Source organism: Podarcis melisellensis (genome assembly GCF_964234715.1).
Source record: "Podarcis melisellensis genome assembly, chromosome: 13".
Taxonomy (NCBI): domain Eukaryota; kingdom Metazoa; phylum Chordata; class Lepidosauria; order Squamata; family Lacertidae; genus Podarcis; species Podarcis melisellensis.
Window position 1 is genome coordinate 2,305,881 of NC_138545.1, and position 22,089 is coordinate 2,327,969.

The 22,089-nt window shown below is 51.8% G+C and overlaps 1 protein-coding gene and 1 long non-coding RNA gene across 3 annotated transcripts; one reads left to right on the plus strand and one right to left on the minus strand.

The window, feature by feature from the left end:
- Positions 1-2,893: 2,893 nt before the first annotated feature.
- SLC12A9 (solute carrier family 12 member 9) lies at positions 2,894-21,740 on the minus strand. Of its 2 annotated transcripts, none has more exons than XM_081886763.1 (14): positions 21,610-21,740; positions 18,254-18,511; positions 18,008-18,142; positions 16,101-16,232; positions 15,149-15,439; positions 14,078-14,185; positions 13,715-13,826; positions 12,418-12,575; positions 12,084-12,166; positions 10,474-10,598; positions 9,232-9,424; positions 6,889-7,063; positions 5,797-5,943; positions 2,894-3,885 (listed from the first exon to the last, which is right to left on the minus strand). In XM_081886763.1, exons 2-14 carry the CDS (start codon positions 18,477-18,479, stop codon positions 2,969-2,971), a joined length of 2,802 nt encoding a protein of 933 aa, XP_081742889.1. In that variant the 5' UTR covers positions 18,480-18,511; positions 21,610-21,740; the 3' UTR covers positions 2,894-2,968. The 2 variants fall into 2 exon arrangements, with proteins under 2 accessions (XP_081742889.1, XP_081742888.1); XM_081886762.1 differs by lacking the exon at positions 21,610-21,740 and adding an exon at positions 21,300-21,556.
- LOC309355955 lies at positions 12,559-13,833 on the plus strand. Its single transcript, XR_014162666.1, has 2 exons — positions 12,559-12,648; positions 13,653-13,833. It is a non-coding gene; the product is annotated as an uncharacterized lncRNA (long non-coding RNA).
- Positions 21,741-22,089: the final 349 nt, after the last annotated feature.

Sequence of the window (22,089 nt, forward strand, 5' to 3'; positions counted from 1 at the left end):
TCTAATTAATAAAGTCATTTGATTACACGTTAAATATAAGATTCTCTATCCTGTTTGTATAATATATTGCATTTTGAAAAAACTATCGGGGGTTGGACTAGATGACCCCTGGGGTTCCCTTCCAACTACGACTCCGTGATAATAGGAATCCTGAAATACTGTTTGAGAAGGGACGGGGCCAGGTTTGATCCATGTTATTTTTATAATGGAGGTTGGCATGGAAGTGGAAAAAAAGTAGGGAAAAGGATCCGAGGGTGGAAAACGTTTCTCTGTCCCCTTTTTCTACATGTCATGCATGATTTCATAAATTTCTATAATGCTACCTCTTCCTTGCCTTTTCTCTAAACAGAAAAGCCCAAACACTGCAATCTTTCTTCATAGAGGAGCTGCTCCAGCCTTTTGATCATTCTTGTTATGTACTGAGTTGAATAGGATCCAGAATGCAGCAGTCTGATTGGTCCTAGAACAATAGGATTCAGAATGTAGCAGTCTGATTGGTCCGCAGGAGCCACCCAATCCAGCTCCAGGTGGAAGTGAATCCGCAACTTGATTGGCCTACAGGTGAACCCCAGAATTAGCCAATCACGTGGGGGCCATTGTGTAAATAATGTATATAAAGCAGACATTCTGGGGGAACTTCCATTCCTCCTCACCACTGTGAGCTGAATAAAGAGCATGAAATCCACTCTCAGCTCCGAGTATATTTCACCTGGGAAGAGGGATTGACTATTAAACCACTCTGGGAATCGTAGCTCTGGGGTGGAAAAGTGGGGGGCGGGCTCCTCCACACAGTCCTTAGCCCCCTCAAGAAGCCAAAGCTCCCAGAGTATATTTCAATTCTGGTGGTCCTTTTCTGAACTTTTCCCAACCCTACAATATCCTTTTTGAGGTGAGGTCACCAGAAGTGCACACACCAGCCACACACCAGATTTCTATAATGGCACTATGGTATCGGCAGATTTATTTTCACTCCCTTTCTTCCTAGCAACCCCTAGCATGGAATTTGCATTTTTCACAGCTGCCACACTCTGGGTCGACAGCATCAAACCCGTCTGTTGCGACCCCAAAGTCTCAGTTCAGACCCAGTTTGGAGAAGAGGCGTTCCCAAAGACCTCAACCCCCCAAAAAAACCCCAGACACAACAACGCGCCATCTGTTCTTGCACTTTCACTTTTATTGCAGCGGTCACTAAAAAGTAGAAATCACCCCACTTCTCCTCTCCCCCCTCAAGCCCTGTTAGTGTTAGTACCCAAAAACACATATTTAGCCCCCAAAAGGGGGACCACAAACAACCCCACCCCAGTGGCTGTCCAGCTAAAGAGGCACAAAAAAATAAAACATTTAAGTCGGCCAGTAAACAATTAGTAGAAGCACCTTTGGGGCAACGAGGGTGTTAGGAAACATTTGGGGAGTCCTGATTTAGGAACAACTCGCTTTAAAAATAGCCTGTTCTCTATGGTTAGCTGGGTTAATGGCAGGGATGGGGGAGACGGACCCCCCCCCCCCCGGACTGGGGAATGTAATGAACGAAGCTCGTCTTCCACTCAACACAGTCGAAAGCCTTTTCTAACTTACATCATCCTCCGGAAATTTTGGATTACAGCTCCTGGCTGGAGATATATTCCAAAATATTTTGGGGGGAGGGAGCCAGGTTGGGGAAGGTGAGGAATGACTTTTAAAACGGGGAGGGCAAAAAAAGCAATATGGCAGCTATCAAAGGGAGTGGAAGGAAGGAAGCGTCCTCAGGGTCTAGATTCATGTGTAAGGAAGAAGTTTCACCTTCGTCCTGAAAGGGACATGGCCTCTAAAACGATGGCAGGGGACCACCCTGCCAGTAGTCTGGGTCGCAGGGCTGACCCAGTGTCCAAAGAGACCCCTTAACACACATACATACCCACACGTTCAAAAGATGCCTTGTGGAAGTTGGAAAGGTGTCTCGGGCCACATTCGCACCGGGCAGCTAAAAGCGCTAAAAAACCCCCACTTTAAACAGTCATGGGTTCCCCCGAAGAACTCTGGGAGCTGTAGTTTTTTTTAAAGGGTACTGAGAGTTGTTGATCCTCCTCTCCCAGGGCTACAACTCCCAGAGTTCCCTGGGAAGAGGGGCTGATTGTTAAAACTGAAGTTTGTTTGTTTGTGTGTGTGTGTGTGTGTGTAACAGGGGGTTTCCAACGACTGTAAGCCCCCTTAACAAACCGCAGATCCCAGGATTCTTCCGGGGAAGCCATACCTGTTTAAAGTGATATCACCGCGGTTTAAATGGTGCGAATGTGGCCCTAGAGTCAAGGTAGCATGTGCTGAACAAGTGGACTGGGGGCCCAATCCACTGTTTCTAATTTCAGGAGTAAGGCTGCAGGGGCGTTGCCTGAAGGAGCAAATCTTAGAGCCTAGCAGCAAAAAGGCCACCCTATTGCTAGTGTTGGGGCACTGCCTTCGTTTTCCCTGAGGAGGTGTCTGTGCGGGAGAAGAATCCATGGCAGGCGGAAGAGCATCGATGTGCCTGGCAAACCGGTCTGTGCGTCTCATATGAATCCTGATGGAGCAGCTTGCAAAGGACAGGTTGCAAGGGAAATATATACGTGCAAGAACTGCCCTGTCTAACAGATTCTGATGGTCCAAGGCCTCTGCTACATGTCGCGGCTATGAAGGCATTCCCGAACCGTCTCCTTAAGAACATTCTCCTTAAAAACATAAAAAGAAGCAGCCCCCGCCCAACCTCTCTCTCCGCCCCCTTCAGGCTTGCTGGACCTTCACTCAAGACTCCCAAAATCCACCCGGAACTTGCAAAGTCCTCTCTGCCCTTTTCCAAAGCCACCTCTCCAAAACCACCAGGGCAAATTTTCTCACCACTCACTTCACTCGAGAGACAAGGCACCTTATTTCTTTTGTAAAAAAAAACAAACCAGAAACAGAAAGAAAACCACCTAGATTTTCCACCCCTCTGCCCCCGCCAAACCCCAGGTCCTCCTCAGAGCTCCGTACAGGTGACGGGCGTCAGGCCGTGGATGAGCAGAGTGGGCCCCAGGTCTGTGGTCAGGATCGCCAGCTGCTCCAGGTAGCGCTCGTACTGTGAGGTGTCGGCCGGGGGGCGCGGGAGGTAGAGGAATCGCACGGCCGTCTGTCCCCCTTGCTTCAAGAGCAGGTCGTTGACGGAGGCCAAATACTCGTCGGTCACCTGGAAGGTGGCGGCGTTCAGGTAGGTCTCTCTCGACGGTTTCTCGGGGCAGCCTCCGGCCCCGGAGGGAGGGTCCGGCCTCTCGGGGTCCCCCCGGGGCCCCGTGGCATGCTGGGGGTGGCCGTGGAGGGCCACCACCTGGTCCCACGTGACGATCTTGATGGTGGCCTTGATCCTCAGCTTGGTCAAGAGCTCCCTCAGCTTCTCCTCCTTGCTGACCCAGCCCACGTCTCCCGACTCCACACAGAGGAAGATGCGGAGCCTCGCGGCCTTCCAAGAGCTGACCATGGTGAGGATGCAAGCCATCTGCAGGAGGAAGAGGCTGCAGATGTCCACATAGGTGGGCGAGTTGGGGCGCAGGAGGTTGAGGGGCCACACGTCGATGTAGCGGCCCTCGAAGCGCCGCTTGGAAGAGGTCGACGAAGACGAGGGCGGCAGGTCCTTCTCCAGCAGGTGGAAGTAGCGTGCCAGGCAGACGTTCTTGTGCATCTTCACCGCGTCGGAGATGATGGCCACGTACTCAGAGGGTCTCAAGGCCCGCTGGCTCTCCGCCTCCCTCACCGGCGGGAAGTGGGCCTGGAGGGCCGGCAGGTCCACGCCAAACTCGTCGTTCTCCCGCGCTTGGCTGAAGGCTGGGTCTTGCAGGAAGTAATCCTCCGGGACGCAGTCGTCGTAGAAGCCGAGGACCAGGGTGTTGGGTTTCATCCCCCCTGGGGAGGGAAAGGCACACACACGCAAGCAAAGTTGAGGTCAATTTGGTGGGCTTGGGAGACAGACACCTCGCCAGGTTCAAAGATGGAGCAGAGCAGAGGTTATATTTTCTGAGAATCCTCCGGAAAAAAAATCTCTCAAAGGACCTGTTGATGGCATTTTACCACTGTACTGTTGAGAGTGTGTTAACTTATGGTCTGTGTGTGTGGTTTGGGAGCTGCACGGTCAGGGGAAAAGCAATGCTGTCCAGGGTTGTCAAGACTGCGGAGAGAATAACTGGGTGCCCTCTTCCCACCTTGGATGAAATCTATGCTTCCAGGTGCCATAAGAAAGCTGCAGAGATAGCGCAGGATAGTGCGCACCCCGGAAATGATCTCTTTCAGCTCCTGCCTTCTGGAAGAAGGTACAGGGTTATAAAGACTAGGAGTAGCCGCCTGAGAAACAGTTTCTACCCAAATGCAATTTTGGTTTTAAACGCAGTGTAAGGTACGTCTCTATGGGAGTATATTGTATTCAATTAGGGGGTATCAGAGTTTTTAGGGGGCTAACCAGGCTGGGATAGCAGGCTTGTTGGTTTTTGAATGTCTGGTGTAATTTTTTTCAATTTCGTTGTTCTGTATGGGACAATGACAATAAAGATTATCGTATCGAAAGATAAGAGATTGAAGGATATATTTTGGGGTGCCTCTAAGTACACAGCTCCTTGTACGGGACTAGGGAGTCTTCTCCCTCTCCTTCTGGGGGCATTGGGAATTCTCCCCAATATGAAAATATAAGGAGAGCCGGTTGGGTCAAGCCAATGGCCCACCTGGTCCAGCTTCCTGCTGTCAGAGTGGACAGCCAGCTGTGCATTATGGGAAACCCGCAAGCTGGATACAAGCACGAGAGTGCTTTCTCCCTTCCTGAAGTTTCCAGCAGCTGGTATTCAGAACCATCGCTGCCTCTGACTGTAGAGGTGGAGGAGCACAGCCACCGTGACTTACATAGGTCAGTAGTCAACCCGTCCTAAAAAGACATAACACGTAAGGAAAAAGGGATGCGGGGGGAGAAGGAAAAGTGCAAGCGTGGGCACCAGTTCCGAGAAGTTGGAAGTTCCTATTTGAACCAGCTGGGATTGAAAGGATTCATGCAGCTTAATGGGTTTTTTAAAAAAACTATTTTTAATTCTGAATTTTAAATCGTTGTAACCCACCCTGGGACTTGCTGGTGATAAATAAAGTATTAACAATAACAATGCTGGTTTGAAGTAAGTAGAAGGGGGTTGAGAAGCTAAGAAGAGTGCGGCTGCTGGATCAGCTCAAAGGGGTCCTATCCAGCCCACCCTCCTCTTCTCAGGGTGTCCAAACAGATGACTCTTCTGGGGAGACTGCAAGCAGGAGCTGAGCTCAGCATCTGCCATACCCAACAACAGAGATCCAGTGGGATGTAGCTGTTAAGAGTGCTGGACTGGGACAGGGTGAGGCCAACACAATACCCATAGCTCTTGGGACTGTAAGGACACCACTTTGTCCGGGAGGACAAAGACTGCTCTGGAAGGCCTTTTTTGGCTGAAGTGTGAGCTACAAATGCTCTAAATCAGATAAATAAATAAAGGCGCATCTCCACCCCCATCGTTCTGCCCAGAGGTCCAGCTCCGAGGGTCTTCTGGCGGTTCCCTCCCTGCGAGAAGCGAGGTTGCAGGGAACCAGGCAGAGGGCCTTCTCGGTGGTGGCACCTGCCCTCTCATCAGATTTCCAGGAAATAAACAGCTACCTGACTTTTAGAGGACATCTGAAGGCAGCCCTGTTTAGGGAAGTTTTTAATGTTTGATGTTTTATTCTGGTTTTAATGTTTGATGTTTTATTCTGGAATAGAGACCCAGGTCATCCTGGGGCTTCTCTCTCTCTCTCTCTGCCCCCTCCCTTCCTCACCCAAGCCGGTGATCCGGAGGAGGTGCTGTGTTCCTTGGCGGACCGAAGGCGAGAGGGTGAGGTCCACAAAGGCCTTGATGCTCAGCTTGTCCACCAGGCTCAGCCAGAAATTGTAGTGGGCTTGGATGGGGTCAGAGGGCATCGTGTCTGCAGAGGGAAAACCACAAAAGGCAGGCAGGAAGTTACCAACAGGAGGGGGACGGAAGAGCAGAGAATGGAGCCGGTTAGAAGCAGCAAGGCATCTCTGAAGGACCAGGTGTGCAGCCTGGGAGTCATTTTGGACTCACAGATGTCCATGGAGGCGCAGGTCAGTTCTGTGTCCAGGGCAGCTGTTTATCAGCTCCATCTGGTACGCAGGATGAGACCGTCCCTGCCCGCTGTCTGTCTGGCCAGAGTGGTGCATGCTCTGGTTATCTCCTGCTTGGACTACTGCCATGCGCTCTACGTGGGGCTACCTTTGAAGGTGACCCAGAAATTACAACTAATCCAGAATGCGGCAGCCAGACCGGGGATGGGGACCACATAACACTAGTCCTGAAAGGCCTCCATTGGCTCCCAGTATGTTTCCAGGCACAATTCAAAGTGTTGGTGCTGACCTTTCAAGCCCTAAACGGCCTCGGTCCAGTATACCTGAAGGAGCGTCTCCACCCCCATCGTTCTGCCCAGACACTGAGGTCCAGCTCCGAGGGCCTTCTGGCGGTTCCCTCCCTGCGAGAAGTGAAGTTACAGGGAACCAAGCAGAGGGTCTTCTCGGTGGTGGCTCCCATCCTGTGGAACACCTTCCCACCAGATATCAAGGAAATAAATAGCTATTTGACTTTTATTAGACATCTGAAGGCAGCCCCGTTTAGGGAATTTTTTAATGTCTGATGTTTCATTGTGTTTTTTAATATTATTATTATAATTCTGCAATGCCTAGCGTGCCACAGCTCCTTCACTGAGGCTGTCTGCCTGCAGGGCAACTGGGGGCCGGATTCACAGAACCGCAGCGCTGAGCGAGAGTAGGACCATCTTTTCCTTGCCGTTGGTTTGAGAAGCGGTCTGGACGCCTGCCCCCTTGCCCTCCGCTTCCGCCCCGGGTGTCCCTCTTACCCAGGTCCCCAATCTCCACATGCCCCAGGACAAAGAGGCCCCCTTTCTTGAGGTGGTTGATGAACTTCATGAGTTGGGAGCTGCCCCGGGGGTTGGCCACCATAAGGAGGATCTGGGGCCGCCAGAATTTGACGTGGTCCTTCCGTATGTCCAGGAGGAGCAGATACTTCCGGACCTGTTTCGGTAGAAAGGGGAAAAGTGAGATGGTGGAGGGATAGCCCTCAAGTTGTGGAGGACAGCTCCCTGATGATAATTAAAAAATAATAATAATAATAACATTTCATATCCCGCCCTTCCCAGCTGAAGCTCCCAACAGAGCAGTTTAACCACCAATCTGTCTCCCCCAGGGAATTGTAGTTCTGCGAGGGGAATAATGGGGGGTCTCAACCCTCAGCGCTCCCAGAATCCTTTGGGGGAAGCCATGGTTCTTCAAAGGGGCACCATAGTGTTCTCTGTGAGAATAGGGGTCTCCTCAGAAATCTCAGCGCCTGTAACAAGCCACAGCTCCCAGAATCCTTTGGGGGAAGCCATGGTTGTTCAAAGGGGCACCATAGTGCTCTCTGTGAGGGGAATAGCAGGTCTCCTCACAACGTTCAGCATCTTTAACAAAGTACAGCTCCCAGAATACTTTGTGGGACGCCATGACCATTGAAAGTGGTATCACAGTGAGCTCTGTGATGGGACTAGGGGTCTCGTCCTTTAGGGGAAGCCATGACTGTTCAAAGAAGCATCATAGTGCTTTCTGTGAGGGGAATAGGGGTCTCCTCAGAAATCTCAGCACTCTGAAGAAGCCACAGCTCCCAGAATCCTTTGGGGGATGCCATGACTGCCTAGATGTATCCAGGGCTTCTTTTTCACACGGAACTTGCCGGAAATCAGTTCTGGCACCTCTCATGTAGGCGCCATTGCCATCCTTGAGAGAACAAGGGAGGTGTTCTTGGCGAGTTCCAGCACCTCTTTTTTTCTAGAAAAACAGCACTATATAGTGCTTTGTGTGAGGGGAATAAAGGGGTCTCCTCAGAAATCTCAGCACCCTGAACAAGCCACAGCTCCCAGAATCCTTTGGGGGAAGCCATGACTGTTCAAATTAGTATGATAGTGTGCTCTGTGAGGGGAATAAAGGGGTCTCCTCACGACTCTCGGCTCCCTTCACAAACTTCAGCTCCCAGAATCCTTTGGGGGAAGCCATGACTGTTCAAAGTGGTATACTGTAGTACACTTCTGTCAGCCTCTTTAAAAAGTACAGCTCCCAGAATACTTTGTGGGACGCCATGACCATTGAAATTGGTATCACAGTGAGCTCTGTGATGGGACTAGGGGTCTCTTCCTTTAGGGGAAGCCATGATAGTTCAAGGTGGTATTATAGTGCTTTCTGTGAGGGAAATAGGGGTCTCTTCTCAGGAATCTCAGCACTCTGAACAAGCCACAGCTCCCAGAATCCTTTGGGGGAAGCCATGACTGTTCAAAGGGGCACCATAGTGCTCTCTGTGAGGGGAATAAGGGGGTCTCCTCACAACTCTCGGCTCCGTTCACAAACTTCAGCTCCCAGAATCCTTTGGGGGAAGCCATGACTGTTTAAAGTGGTATACTGTGGTGCGCTTTTGTGAGGGGAATAGCGGGTCTCCTCACAACGTTCAGCATCTTTAACAAAGTACAGCTCCCAGAATACTTTGTGGGACGCCATGACCATTGAAAGTGGTATCACAGTGAGCTCTGTGATGGGACTAGGGGTCTCTTCCTTTAGGGGAAGCCATGACTGTTCAAAGGGATATCATAGTGCTCTGTGTGAGGGGAATAAAAGGGTCTCCTCAGAAATCTCAGCACCTGTAACAAGCCACAGCTCCCAGAATCCTTTGGGGGAAGCCATGACTGTTCCAGGGGGCACCATAGTGTTCTCTGTGAGGAGAAATCTCAGCGCCTCTATCAAGCCACAGCTCCCATAATCCTTTGGGGGAAGCCATGACAGTTTAAATCGGTGCCTTAGTGCTTTAAGGGCGAATGTGGCCACTTGCCACTGCTCCCTCCAGAAGGTTTCAGGTTCAACCCTCAGCATCGCCAAGTGAGGATCAGGAAAGGCCAGTGTCCAAAACCCACAGAGCCGCTGCTGCCAGTCTGTGCAGACAGCATTGAAGGAGGTGGGCCAATGTTCTGATTCAGTGCAAGGCAGCTCCCTCTGCCCCCGAATTTATTTATTAGCTGAATTTTTAGGGGGGGGATTTGAACCCTCGTCTCTCCCAGATCCTAGTCTGAAGCTCTAACCACTATGCAACACCACCACTGGCTATTGGGCAGAGCAGTTGCTCCACATATAGAAGGTCCATGATGCAGGTGTAAGGAGGCTACCTGGTGGAAGATGAGGGCCTGGCTGATGTAGCCCCAGGAGGACGCCGCGGAGCGCAGGTGGATGAAGCCCAGAAGCAACAGCATGAGGCCCAGGCTGCCAGAGGCGCCGGCCGCACTGATCAGGAACATCATCACCAGGCAGGAGACGATGCCCAGGAGGCAGGTGTGCCACGAAAACACCTGGAAGGTGGGGCTGGGGGAGGGAGGAAGAAAAAGAGCGGGGAGGCAGACAGGGGGTGCGCTCAGTACAGAGTCTGGCACCGAGGATGGGGACCCTCAAATGTGGCCCCCCACATCTCCCCATCTGGCCCTCGGTGATATCCTCTTTACCCTAGCCACACCCCTTCCTTGGCCACACCCTCTCCACATAGGCCACTCCTCTCCCTCAACCACACCCCTTTCTCAGCCACATCTTCTCCACCTAGGCCACACCCATCTCCCCTTAGGCCACGCCCCTTCCACAGCACGCCCTCAACGCCCAGGCCACACCCCTCTCTGCTCTGGCCACACCCTCTCTACCTAGGCTGCTCCTCTCCCTCAGCCACACCCCTTTCAGCACAGGCCACACCCCTTTCTCAGCCACATCTTCTCCACCTAGGTTACACCCATCTCCACCTAGGCCACACCCCTCCCTCAGCCACACCCACAACACCCAGGCCACACCCCTCTCCACACAGGCCACTCCCTCCCTCAACCACACCCCTTTCAGCACAGGCCACACCCCTTTCTGAGCCACACCTTCTCCACCTAGACCATGCTCCTTCCTCAGCCACACCCTCAACATCCAGGCCACACCCCTCCCTCAACCACACCCCTTTCAGACAAGGCCACACCCCTATCCACCTAGGCCATGCCTCTTCCTCGGCCACACCCTCAACATCTAGACCACACCCCTCTCTGCTCTGGCCACACCCCTCCCTCAACCACACCCCTTTCAGACAAGGCCACACCCCTTTCTCAGCCACACCCTCAACATCCAGGCCACACCCCTCTCTGCTCCTACTTTGCACACTTGGCCTTGAACACCAATAATGCCTCTTGCTTGTTTGAACAGGGAAGAGTGCGCAAGCGTGTCTGTTATAAAGGTTAAAACCCACACCCATTGCCCTGCCCTCTGGCCCCTCCCACCACCGGAATATCCCTCCCCCCCCAAAAAAGGCAGTGCGTCCCTCTGGCAGAAACAGGACTTCCCCTCTCCCCAAAGCAGCCTGGCTCCACCCCCTCCCAGGACACCACACCCACCGGAAATTGGGGGCAGAGGCCCACTCCAGCGCCAAGCAGGCCAGGTCCACGGCGGCATAGGCCACGAGGTAGAAGACGGTGACGATGCTGGCGATGGTGTTCAGCTTCCCGACGAAGAGGACCAGCTGGGAGAGACACCGAGCGGAAAAAAGAGTCAAGGCAGCAGAGGAATCGAGGGGGCTCCAGCTATGGGGCAGGGAAACCCTGTCCTGGCTTGGGCGCTGCCTGTGCCCCCTTCCCGGCATTGGGGTTCACTGGGTCCTCGGGACCAATTTATTCTTTTATCGTTTGCTGTGAGTCCCGCTCACGGCTTTCCCACTGGAAAGGACCCTGGACTAGGTGGGCCACTGGCCTGATCCAGAATGCTGCTATTAGTATTATTATTATTATTATTATTATTATTATTATTATTATTATTTATTAATTTTGTATACCGCCCTGTACCCGCAGGTCTCTTACGCTCTCACAACTGTGAGCCGGCAAAAGGCAGGATAAAAATGATCCTATCATACCAGTCTCTAACCTGGAGCCACCCATGTTTAAGGAAGTTTTTCACGTTTGATGTTTTATCATGTTTTTATAATACAGTGGCACCTCGGGTTAAGTACTTAATTCGTTCCAGAGGTCCGTACTTAACCTGAAACTGTTCTTAACCTGAAGCACCACTTTAGCTAATGGGGCGTCCCGCTGCCACTGCGCCACCGGAGCACGATTTCTGTTCTCATCCGGAAGCAAAGTTCTTAACCTGAAGCACTATTTCTGGTGTTAGCGGAGTCTGTAACCTGAAGCGTATGTAACCCGAGGTACCACTGTATTCTGGTGGGAGCCGCCCAGAGCGGCTGGGGAAACCCAGCCAGATGGGCGAGGTATAAATAATCAATTATTATTATATTATTATTGATATCCAGTTGCTTTGGACTGCAACTCCCAACAGCAGCTGATGGGAACTGTAGTCCACAGCACCTGGAAGGCTCCAGGCTAGTTTATATATTTTAAATCGCTTGCTCAAATGCTCCTGGCCACCTCACTCTATAACTGAATAGCTGCAGATTCCTGCATTGCAAGTGGGCTGGACTCAGCGACTGCCAAAGTCCCTCCTAGATAGATTCTATGAATCTATGAAACTGCAGCTAGGACCGCTGCTCCCCTGTCTTGCCCTTCAGCGTCTATGCCAGGGGTGAGCAAACCTTTTCAGCAGGGGGCTAGTCCACTGTCCCTCAGACCTTGTGGGGGGCCAGACTATATTTTGGAAAAAAATTAAAAATGAACGGATTCCTATGCCCCACAAATAAGCCAGAGATGCATTTTAAATAAAAGCACACATTCGACTCATGTCAAAACACCAGGCAGGCCCCACAAATAACCCAGAGATGCATTTTAAATAAAAGCACACATTCGACTCATGTAAAAACACACTGATTCCCAGACTATCTGTGGGCCGGATTGAGAAGGCGATGGGGCCATATCCGGCCCCCAGGCCTTAGTTTGCCTACCCATGATCTATGCCCTTCCTGTTTTCTCATTTCCAATGTTGGCCGGGACAGAGCAGCTCTGGGGTTCCCCTGAGCGGCACAAGGTAAAAGGGGAAGGAAGAGAAGAGGAGAACATACCTGCACGAGCGCCCAGGTGTAGAGGACGGCCACCCACGGGTTGCCCCCTTTGGAAACAATCTTCGCCGGAGCCAGGACGATTCCTGCCGTGAAAAGGCAACAATGGGATCTTCCGAGATGGAAAGCGGGCTTGGGGAGACGAGGCAGGGAATGCCTGTGGATCCTTTCCATATATTTCTGGACTCCCAATTCCCCTCAGCCACCACGGCCAACGGGCAGGGACGACGGTGGGAGCTGTAGCGCCCGGTGGGAGTTGTAGCGCAGCGGCACCCGGAGAGCTATGGGTTCCCCCTGCCCTCATGTAAAGGGATTTTTCTGGAGGGGAAGGACTCACCGAACAGGTCGTCCTTTGCCAGGGCGTGGAGGATCCGCGAGGCGCCGATGAGGTTGCTCATCGATGCCGAGAGCGACGCAGAGTAGATGCCGATCAACACAAAGGGGGGCCATACATTGATAGCCCGGAAGAAGCCATAGTCCCCCTTCAGCAGAGCCCTGCGGGGTAGGTAAGAACACAAGAGGAGAACTGGCACCGTTGCAAGTGCCACACAATGCCCATTCCGCCTTTGTAAGAAATCAAACTTTCACCTAGACTTTGGAACTCCCTGCCAATTGACACCAGGCAAGCGCCTTCACTGAATTCTATTTTCGGCGCATGCTAAAAACATTTCTCTTCAGGGAAGCCAACCTAGAAGTTTCAATCTGGTGTTCAGCTTATCGCTGATTTAATTTAAAAAAATGTTTTAAATGGTTGGTTTTAAACCAATTATTTATTAATAATTCTTATTTATTAAATTTGTATAGCACCCTTCACCTGAAGATCACAGTGCAGCTCACAACATAAAAATACAAAATGAGGATGCAAAATTCACAATAAAACACAAACACAACGATATCCCGCCCTCCCACAAACACACTTAAAAAGTCATGGTTGAAGGGCGCCTAAAGATATATAATGAAGCTGCCAGCAAAACCTCCCCGGGGAGAGCATTCCACAAACGGGGAGCCACTGCAGAAAAGGCCCCTTCTTTTGTTGCCACCCCCCTGGACCTCTCGGGGGGGGGGGAAGGAAGGAGGGCCTCAGAAGATGATTTCAGGGTCCGGGGTCAGTTCATATGGGGAGAGGCGGCCCTTGAGATATTGTGGCCCTGAGACATTTAAGGCTTTATAGGTCAAAACCAGCACTTTGAAACCTAATTGGCCGGCAGTGCAGTCGGGCCAGGAATTTCTTCCTATATATATATATATATATATATATAGAAATGAAGTGTGTCGTCACGCTCTGCAGTTGGCAAGAGGCCATGCCAACTGCAGTGCGAGGAACACCAGGCAGGCCCAAGCGAGCTGCTTAATGGGGGGGGCTTCACACAGCCGCTGTGAAGCCCCTCCCACTCCTGAAAAAGGGGTGGGGCTTGGGGAAGGGAGAGAGGGGCTTGGGTGAGCTGTGTGGGAGATAGGGGAGGGGGTCAGTGAGGTGTAAAGGGAGGGGGGATTTGTTGGGGAAGGGTAAAGGGGTATTAGTGGGGCCTGCCCCCAGCAAGATATTTATTTGCTTTATTTCATTTCGTAAAGCCCATATGCCGCTCGATCGTTGAAACCCACCGAAGCCGGTTTGCAAATGAACTACCACCCACCTCTCGCAGGTGAAGCTGGTCATGAAGAAGAGAAGGAAATAGATGACAAAAGTGTAGACCACGGCAATGATGGTCCCTTTCGGGATGGAGCTGCTGGCGTTTTTGAGTTCCCCTATTTTTTAAAAAAAGAGAGGTGGGAACAGCTGCTGGTTTAAGGCAAATTGGGATTTTGGTTTTGCATTCCCCACCCATCTCATTTTTGTCATATATTGGAAATTAACAAAACTACTTTTTAAAAAAAGACTCTCCCTGCAAAATGGGCGCAGGGTCCCAAGCGCCCGGCCACGAGAAAGGAGGGCATGCGCCCCCGAAACCCACCTCCTGCTGCCCCCCTCACCCCGGCCCACCCTCCGAAAACCTCACCTGACATGTTGGACCCGGCCATGATGCCCGTGCAGCCGTTGAACATGACGGCGAAGACGGTGGCGAAGGACATGATGTTGTTGGTGGTGTAATCGCGAGAGTACATGGCTGCGGAGGGAGAGAACCGTGTTCGTAGAAGACACACACACACAATGCATGCGCCCGCACAACTGCTTCAATCAGTGAGACTGGCACTTTCACATTGTGCCACACAATGCCCTCACCGCATCTGCAAGAACCTGGGCATTTAGTGTGCCCATTGATATCAGGCTGGCACCTTCGCTGCATTCCTTTCCTACCTGCATGCAGACTGTCTGGCCAGAGTGGCGCATGCTCTGGTTATCTCCCGCTTGGACTACTGCCATGCGCTCTACGTGGGGCTACCTTTGAAGGTGACCCGGAAACTGCAATTAATCTAGAATGCGGCAGCTAGACTGGGGACTGGGAGCAGCCGCCGAGACCACATAACACCAGTCTTGAAAGACCTACATTGGCTCCCAGGACGTTTCCAAGCACAATTCAAAGTGTTGGTGCTGACCTTTCAAGCCCTAAACGGCCTCAAAGGCCCAGTATACCTGAAGAAGCGTCTCCACCCCCATCATTCAGCCCGGACACTGAGGTCCAGCTCCGAGGGCCTTCTGGCGGTTCCCTCCCTGCAAGATGTGAGGTTACAGAGGGCCTTCTTGGTGGTGGCCCTCCCTGTGGAACGCCCTCCCATCAGATGTCAAGGAAATAAACAACTATCTGACTTTTAGAAGACAGCCCTGCTTAGGGAAGCTTTTAATGACTGATGTTTTAATGTATTTTTAATCTTTTGTTGGAAGCCGCCCAGAGTGGCCCAGCCAGATGGAAGGGGTATAAATAATACATTATTATTATTATTATTATTATTATTATTCTCCTTTTGGCATCTGTGGAAGGCATTCCGCCTGCCCAGTTGCTCAGAAAGTTTGCAGGAGTTTCTGTTTGTTTCCGTTTCGCTTTTAGCTCTCTGTACATTCGCCCGGTAGGCGAAGTTCTGCTCTGGGCCTCCTCCCTCCCTCGGTCGTTCTGCAAACGCCGCAGCCTTACCATACATGTTGTCCCTGAGCGTGGAGACGTTGAACCCGGTGAAGGAGGCGTTGAAGCTGTGGTTCCCATCCCGGGAGACCGCGATCTCCCGAGGCAACACAGCAAAGAAGCTGGCAAAGATGGTGATGAGGACAGCGTTGACCACCAGGAAGATGAAGAAGGCTGCCCGGGAGTAGATGTGGGACCCCACCAGGCAGACCAGGAGGCAGACCAGGAGGACGACCGAGCCGTAGAGGAAGCTGTACAGGTAGCCTTGCGGGAGAGCCTTTGCCCCAGGAGGGTCGGATCCGTCTGCAGGCATTGGGGAAGGGAGGCAGGGAGGTTAGGAATCACAGAAACACAGAACTGCGGATCCGTAAGGGGGATGCAGGAATTTCAGCTGATAATCTCGTCGTTTTGTTCTTTCGTAAACGGCTTTGAGGTTGTTTCTTTTCCCCCGCCAATCAAGCAGAATATAAACTGCACGACATAAACACTGTATTTTTCGCTCTATAAGACGCATTTTTCCCCTCCTAAAAAGTAAGGGGAAATGTGTGTGCGTCTTACGGAGTGAATGCCGGCTGTGCAGCTATCCCAGAAGCCCGAACAGTGAGAAGGAACGCTGTGCAGCCCTCCCTCTTGCAGTTCTAGCTTCGCCGTGCGACGCCTCTTCAGGGCAAAAGCCTGGGATAGCCGCGCTCCCTTTAAAGAGCTGCGCGGAGCGTGTGTGCGGCTCTTGGGGGCTTATCCCTCCTTGGGGAAAAGCCTGCAAGCGCCGCACACATGCTTCTCACAGCTCGTGAAAGGGAGCCCTGAGCTGAGCCCGGGATGCATACAGGCTCTGCTCAGCGCTTCCTTTAAAGAATTTCCCCCCCTTGCATTCCCCCTCTAAAAACTACACACATCTTATGGTCAGGTGTGTCTTATGGAGCGAAAAACACGGTAAACACACCTCCCTCGTCTTGACACCCACCTGCTCCGAAGTCGTCCAGAATGGCTTCCACCAGCCCAAGGACATAGACGCCGCAAGCGCAGACGTTAGCCAGGTAGAACATGAGCCCGATGCTGCCGCCAAATTCGGGGCCCAGGGTCCGACTGATCATGACTGAAAGCGGCCGGGTTGGGGAGGGGGAGGAGGGTTGTCAGTTAAGGCAAAGTTTCGAAAGAGGAGAAGTTGAGGAACCGCCACCCTCCCAAACTCAGAGGACGAGCATAGCTGTGGAGCCTCCATGTACAAGGGAAGTCTACCTCAAATTACCAGGAGGCATGGAGCAGGAACTAGCGAGGGCCGACTCAATTTGGGCCACAATTCAAGGGCCTCTTTCTGGGATAGTCAGAGTTGGAGCAAGTTTGGGTGGGGGGCAGAAAGAACAAGACCCAGTGGCGTAGCGTGGGTTGTCAGCGCCCGGGGCAAGGCAAGTAATTTGCGCCCCCTAACCCGTGGATTTGCGCCCCCTAACCCGTGGATTTGCGCCCCCTAACCCTAACCCCCAGATGTTGCGCCCGGTGCGGCCGGCCCCCCCTGCACCCCCCACGCTACACCACTGACAAGACCTTTATCGTAGTCCCAATAGTTTCAGAGAGACATGCACCGCCTTTGGGAATGTGGAAAAAGCTTGCCAGTTTTTTAAATCCTTGCGGGATCAGGCCTATCTACTCACAGCATCCTGTTCTCACAGATAAGTGGAGGCAGAGCGTAGACCAGGCTTCCTTAACCTCGGCCCTCCAGATGTTTTGGGACTACAACTCCCATCATCCCTAGCTAACAGGACCAGTGGTCAGGGATGATGGGAATTGTAGTCCCAAAACATCCGGAGGGCCGAGTTTGCCTATGCCTGTCATAGAGAAATCCTGGCCACTAGTCACCAACAGCTCCTCTCCTCCTCCATGAATTCGCCCAATCCTAAAGCCGTCCAGGTTGGTGGCCATTGCTGCGCCTCCTGTGGCAGGGAGTTCCAACTGTGTGCCGCGTGAACAGATGAAAAAGCAAAAGAGGAATGTAAATGCGTAAAACTGATGGTAATTGCAGCCAGGCAGGTTATAGCGAGTAATTGGGAAAATGCAGAAGAGCTAGGGGTGAACCAATGGAGGAAAAAACTGAATAATATTTTAGAATACCTGACTGTGAAGATACATAGAATGAAAGGGCTTAAGGCCAGAGAGAAAGAGGAGGATTGGTTTGAGAAGATATTGAATTATTTAGGTAGGTTTGAACAATTTGGGGCAATTAAAATGTTAAAAGTTAAATAAACCTTGTGGAGGGAGGAATGTTAAGGTATATAAGGGTAAAAGTATATAAAGGTAGAGGGACCCCTGACCATTAGAGGTCCAGTTGTGGCCGACTCTGGGGTTGCGGCGCTCATCTCGCTTTACTGGCCGAGGGAGCCGGTGTACAGCTTCCGGGTCATGTGGCCAGCATGACTAAGCCGCTTCTGGCGAACCAGAGCAGCGCACAGAAACACCGTTTACCTTCCCGCCAGAGTGGTACCTATTTATCTACTTGCACTTTGATGTGCTTTCGAACTGCTAGTTTGGCCGGAGGAGGCACCCAGCAACGGGAGCTCACCCTGTCATGGGGATTTGAACCGCCGACCTTCTGATCAGCAAGTCCTAGGCTCTGTGGTTTAACCCACAGCGCCACCCACGTCCCTATGGTTGATTTGAATATGATATTATTGAATAGATTATTGAATATTTATACCCAACGTATCAGCCGCCTGGGGGCTTTCACTGTTTGTGTTTTGGTGCTTGGTAAAAAATATATAATTTTTTAAAAAAACAATTGTTTTTGCTTTTTCCCACTCGCCCACTCTCCCCCCCCCCTTGCTCCATCCAAGATCACCCAAAGTGCGTCGATTTGGCCCCCCCAAAAAAGGATACAGTACGCCCCGCCTGCCTGGACCGCTCCATTGGTGGAGATGGCACAGACGGACAGGACGGTCAAGGAAATGATGACATAGGCCACCACCAACATAAGGAGAGACTGCAGGAAGCCTGCGTGGCCGATGACAAACCCTGCGTGGAGACACAGATCAAGGTCAGGTTTTGTTTTCTTTATAAAAGGGGTGTGTGTGTGCAGAGAAGGACAGCCGCCTTGGTGCCTCTCGAACCCAGAGCCCGACTCACCCACGCGCATGAAGACCACGATGCTGAACATAGAGAGGACCGTGGGGACGATGACCCCGAAGAACGTCGACAGCTGCCGGGCCGGGTCATGGTGGGAACTCCCCGTGGCCGACCCCGCCACCCCCACCACCAGGGGGGCCTCTTCCTGGCCGCCCCCCGGCATCTCGCCCTCGCTGGAAACCCGGAAGAGCCGGTAGCTGAGCAGAGGGGAGCTCTCTGTAGACATGGCCTGGGGGGGCAGCAAGCTCCCCGCTTTATCTAGGGGGGCAGAAAACAGGAAGGATGGGGAGAAAGAGAGAGAGAGAGATATTAGCTGCAGCAGTTGTAACCATCAGCTCCAATCGCTGGATCAGGCCAAAGGCCCATCTTATTATGATTTTTTAATATAATTTTTATTAAGTTTTCCATATTTTATTACAAAAATAATAATTCATGACTTAAGACATTGCTTAAATAAAGCATCCGTCTCCTTCCTTCCCTCTAGCAGACTTCCATATCTCGTTACCAATTTCTTCACATTCCTAAATCCACTTTTGTACCTTAAATCAATCTTTTAACAATCGCCTACTTCTAAGTAAACCAGCTCCTTCATTTCCCATTACCAAACATTTCAACTTAAGCCTACAAACGTATTCAACTGTTTGCAATTTTCTTCCATCTAGACTAGAGTATAAATTCGCCCCAGTCCTTTTGGAACAAATCATCACAGCGATTCCAAATCTTCCCCGTTCGACCATCTTTACTTGCCAATCTTCCAATGTGGGGAGTTCTTGTTGCTTCCATTTCTGGGCCAGAAGTATTCTTGCGGCCGTTGTTGCGTACATGAACAGATTTACATCTTACATTTGGATTTCCTCAATTAACCCCTACAGGAAAGCCTCTGGTTTTTTTGCTGAAATTATACTTAAATCTCTTTTTCAATTCATTGTATATGGTATCCCAAAAGGCTTTAATCTTGGAACATGCCCACCACATATGCAAGAAATTTCTTGCCAATGGCCCATCTTAGTCCAGCATCTTGTTATCACATTAGCCAACCAGATGTGCATTACAGTGGTACCTTGGTTGCCCAAAGCCGAAAGCCCAGAAGTTCCGTTTTTCAAAAACCGGACGTCCGATGTGGCTGTCGGCTATTGTTTCTGGGGCGCTGCACCCATCAGAAGTTAAGTGGACTCCCAGGAACGGATTAATTCTGGCGCTTTTGCTATTTATTTTGCATTTTTGTTTTTTGAGACTTTTCTGGTTAATTTGTTTTTTTTGCGACTGTGTGGAACCCAGTTCAGCTATTGATTGATTGATTGATTGTGTGTGACTGTGGAAATGGATAAAAGCCCCCCCCCCAAACGATGACTATCTTCCGCGCAGGTAAGGAAAAAATAATAATTTTAATTTCTGTCATCTACAATACTGCCTTGTTTATTTTATAGTGCAGTATACTGATTATCGCTTTCGTTTTATGGATCAATGGTCTCGTTAGAGAGTAAAATTCATGCTGCACTGCTGTTTTCAAAAGTCTGGAACGGATTAATTGGTACAGCATGAGACTCTTAATCTCAGGGACAACGGTTCGAGTTCCGGGTGACCCTAACTCAACAATCCTAAGATTCTATGGATCCGAGGCCAAGAGACCTCTGCTCCTCTGCAAATTTGCCAAACCCCATTTTAAAGCCATGCAGGTCAGTGGCTACCCCTGGTCCTGTCATGTGGGAGTGAGTTCCATAGGTTAACTCTGCATGCCAAGCAGGAGCTCTGCTCCTGAACTACACAGGCCCGTTCCTCAAGGAAAGGTGTGTTGGGGGGGGTAAGTGCTGGAACAGGGAGGGTCCTTGGGGGGGCTTGGGGGAGACTGCTGGGCCCTACGACCCACGGGCATGGAAGCAAGCTCTCTTCGTGGATCCTCTTTGGGACCATTCAGTGGTGAGCACAGAATCATAGCTTTGTTGTTGAGGGGGCCCCCCCCAAAGGTCATCCAGCCCAACCCCACACAATATAGGAATCGCAGCTGAAGAACCCTTGACAGGCGGCCGTCCAACCTTTGAGGAAGGGGAGTCCACCACCTTCCGAATAAGGAATTTGGTGCATGCTCAGAGAAGCCCATGTGTCTATTGTTGCACAACCAGGACAAAAATAAGTTATTATTATTATTTGTTCAATTGATATAAAGGTAAAGGGATCCCTGACCGTTAGGTCCAGTCGTGCCCGACTCTGGGGTTGTGACGCTCATCTCGCTTTATCGGCCAAGGGAGCCGGCGTACAGCTTCCGGGTCATGTGGCCAGCAGGACTAAGCCGCTTCTGGCGAACCAGAGCAGCGCACGGAAATGCCGTTTACCTTCCTGCCAGAGTGGTACCCATTGATCTACTTGCACTGGTGTGCTTTCAAACTGCTAGGTTGGCAACTGATCCTACACAGCCCTTTATCCAAAGATCCCAATATTGAGAATGTAGTTCATGCAGCGTAACAATGAATAGCATAACACAAGGCATAATAATAAAATAATCGTAATAACAGTGGGTTAATTTTTTTTTAAGGGGGGTGGGGAGAGGGGCGTTCAGCCAACTCCCGTTAAAAAAATGATACGAGGGGGGACAGGAAAACCGGGTAATAATCTGTAACACCCCCCCCCAAAGAGAGATGTGCTAAAAAGCACCCCTGATTCTAGATCAGGAGTGATCCCTTCCTAAACTCCCTCCCCCCCTGGGGTTCTGGCTGACCAAGCTGGGGGGGGGGAGAGATTTGGGGAGGGCATCCTGAGAGCAGAGATTTTCCCATCAAGCCAAGGGGCGCGGCGGGGCCCCTTATCAGCCCCAGGGGCGGGACGGTGATGCTGAGCCGGGGACCCGATCCTCAGAGGGACCCAGGCGTCCGAGCCAGCCTCAGCTCTCCCTCCCAGCCTTTCTCCTCCCCCCCCCCGCCCCCTCTCTCCCGAAGAACCCAGGCGTCCTGGCTCCATCCCCCGGGGGTGGGTGGGGCCCCCGCTTCCTTGCAACACCCCACCCCCACCCCGGAGGGACCCAGGCGTCCTGGGCCCCCTGCCTCGCACCGACCTGGCCGCCTCCTTTGCAGCAGCCCCGGGAAGCGACATGGAGCTTCGGCCGGACCGGCTCCAGCGCCGGGCGGGTCACGGGCTCTTCATGTGACCGGCCCGACCCGGCTTCCTCCTCCTCCTCCTCCCGGGATGCGATTGCATCCGCCGCCGCCGTGAGCTCAGATCCTGCCCGGGAGGAGCCTCGGCTGGCCGGCGAGGAAAAGGAGGAGGAGGAAGGCGGAGGCAGCTGCAACCCACTCCCCAAAAAGAGAAAAAGGCCAGGCAGGCTTGACACGCGTCGACCCACAACCCAGATCCGCGTCACCCACCGTTCTCACGTTACGCGTGTACGCAGGAGGCCATGGAGCGCCGCGCCTCTTGCCTCCCCCGGACAAAGGAAAGGGCTTGCCTTCCTGGGCTGCCCCGTGTAGGCACAGCAACCGGATTTCTTGCAAGGGCAGACACGTGTTTTTGGGGTTGGGTGGGGACTGGTCGCGTGGCTGGAAAAAGCCGGCCCTGGGGCTGGTTCTCTGCCTACCCAGGGCGTGTGTTTGCGTGTCTTCGCCTTCTTCCTAACATTTGTCACCCTGGACCTGAGCCTCTGGACCTGAGCACCCTGGACCTGAGCACCCTGGACCTGAGCCACCCTGGACCTGAGTCAAATGCATAAAAAACTATTTTTATTTTTTTAAAAAATGCTTTTTATTGAGTTATCATTTTAAATACACCAACACCAACAAACAAACCGGAGCATAAAGTAGGATACATGTAAAAAGACTTGATGTTTTTGTTTGTAGGCATAAAATGCA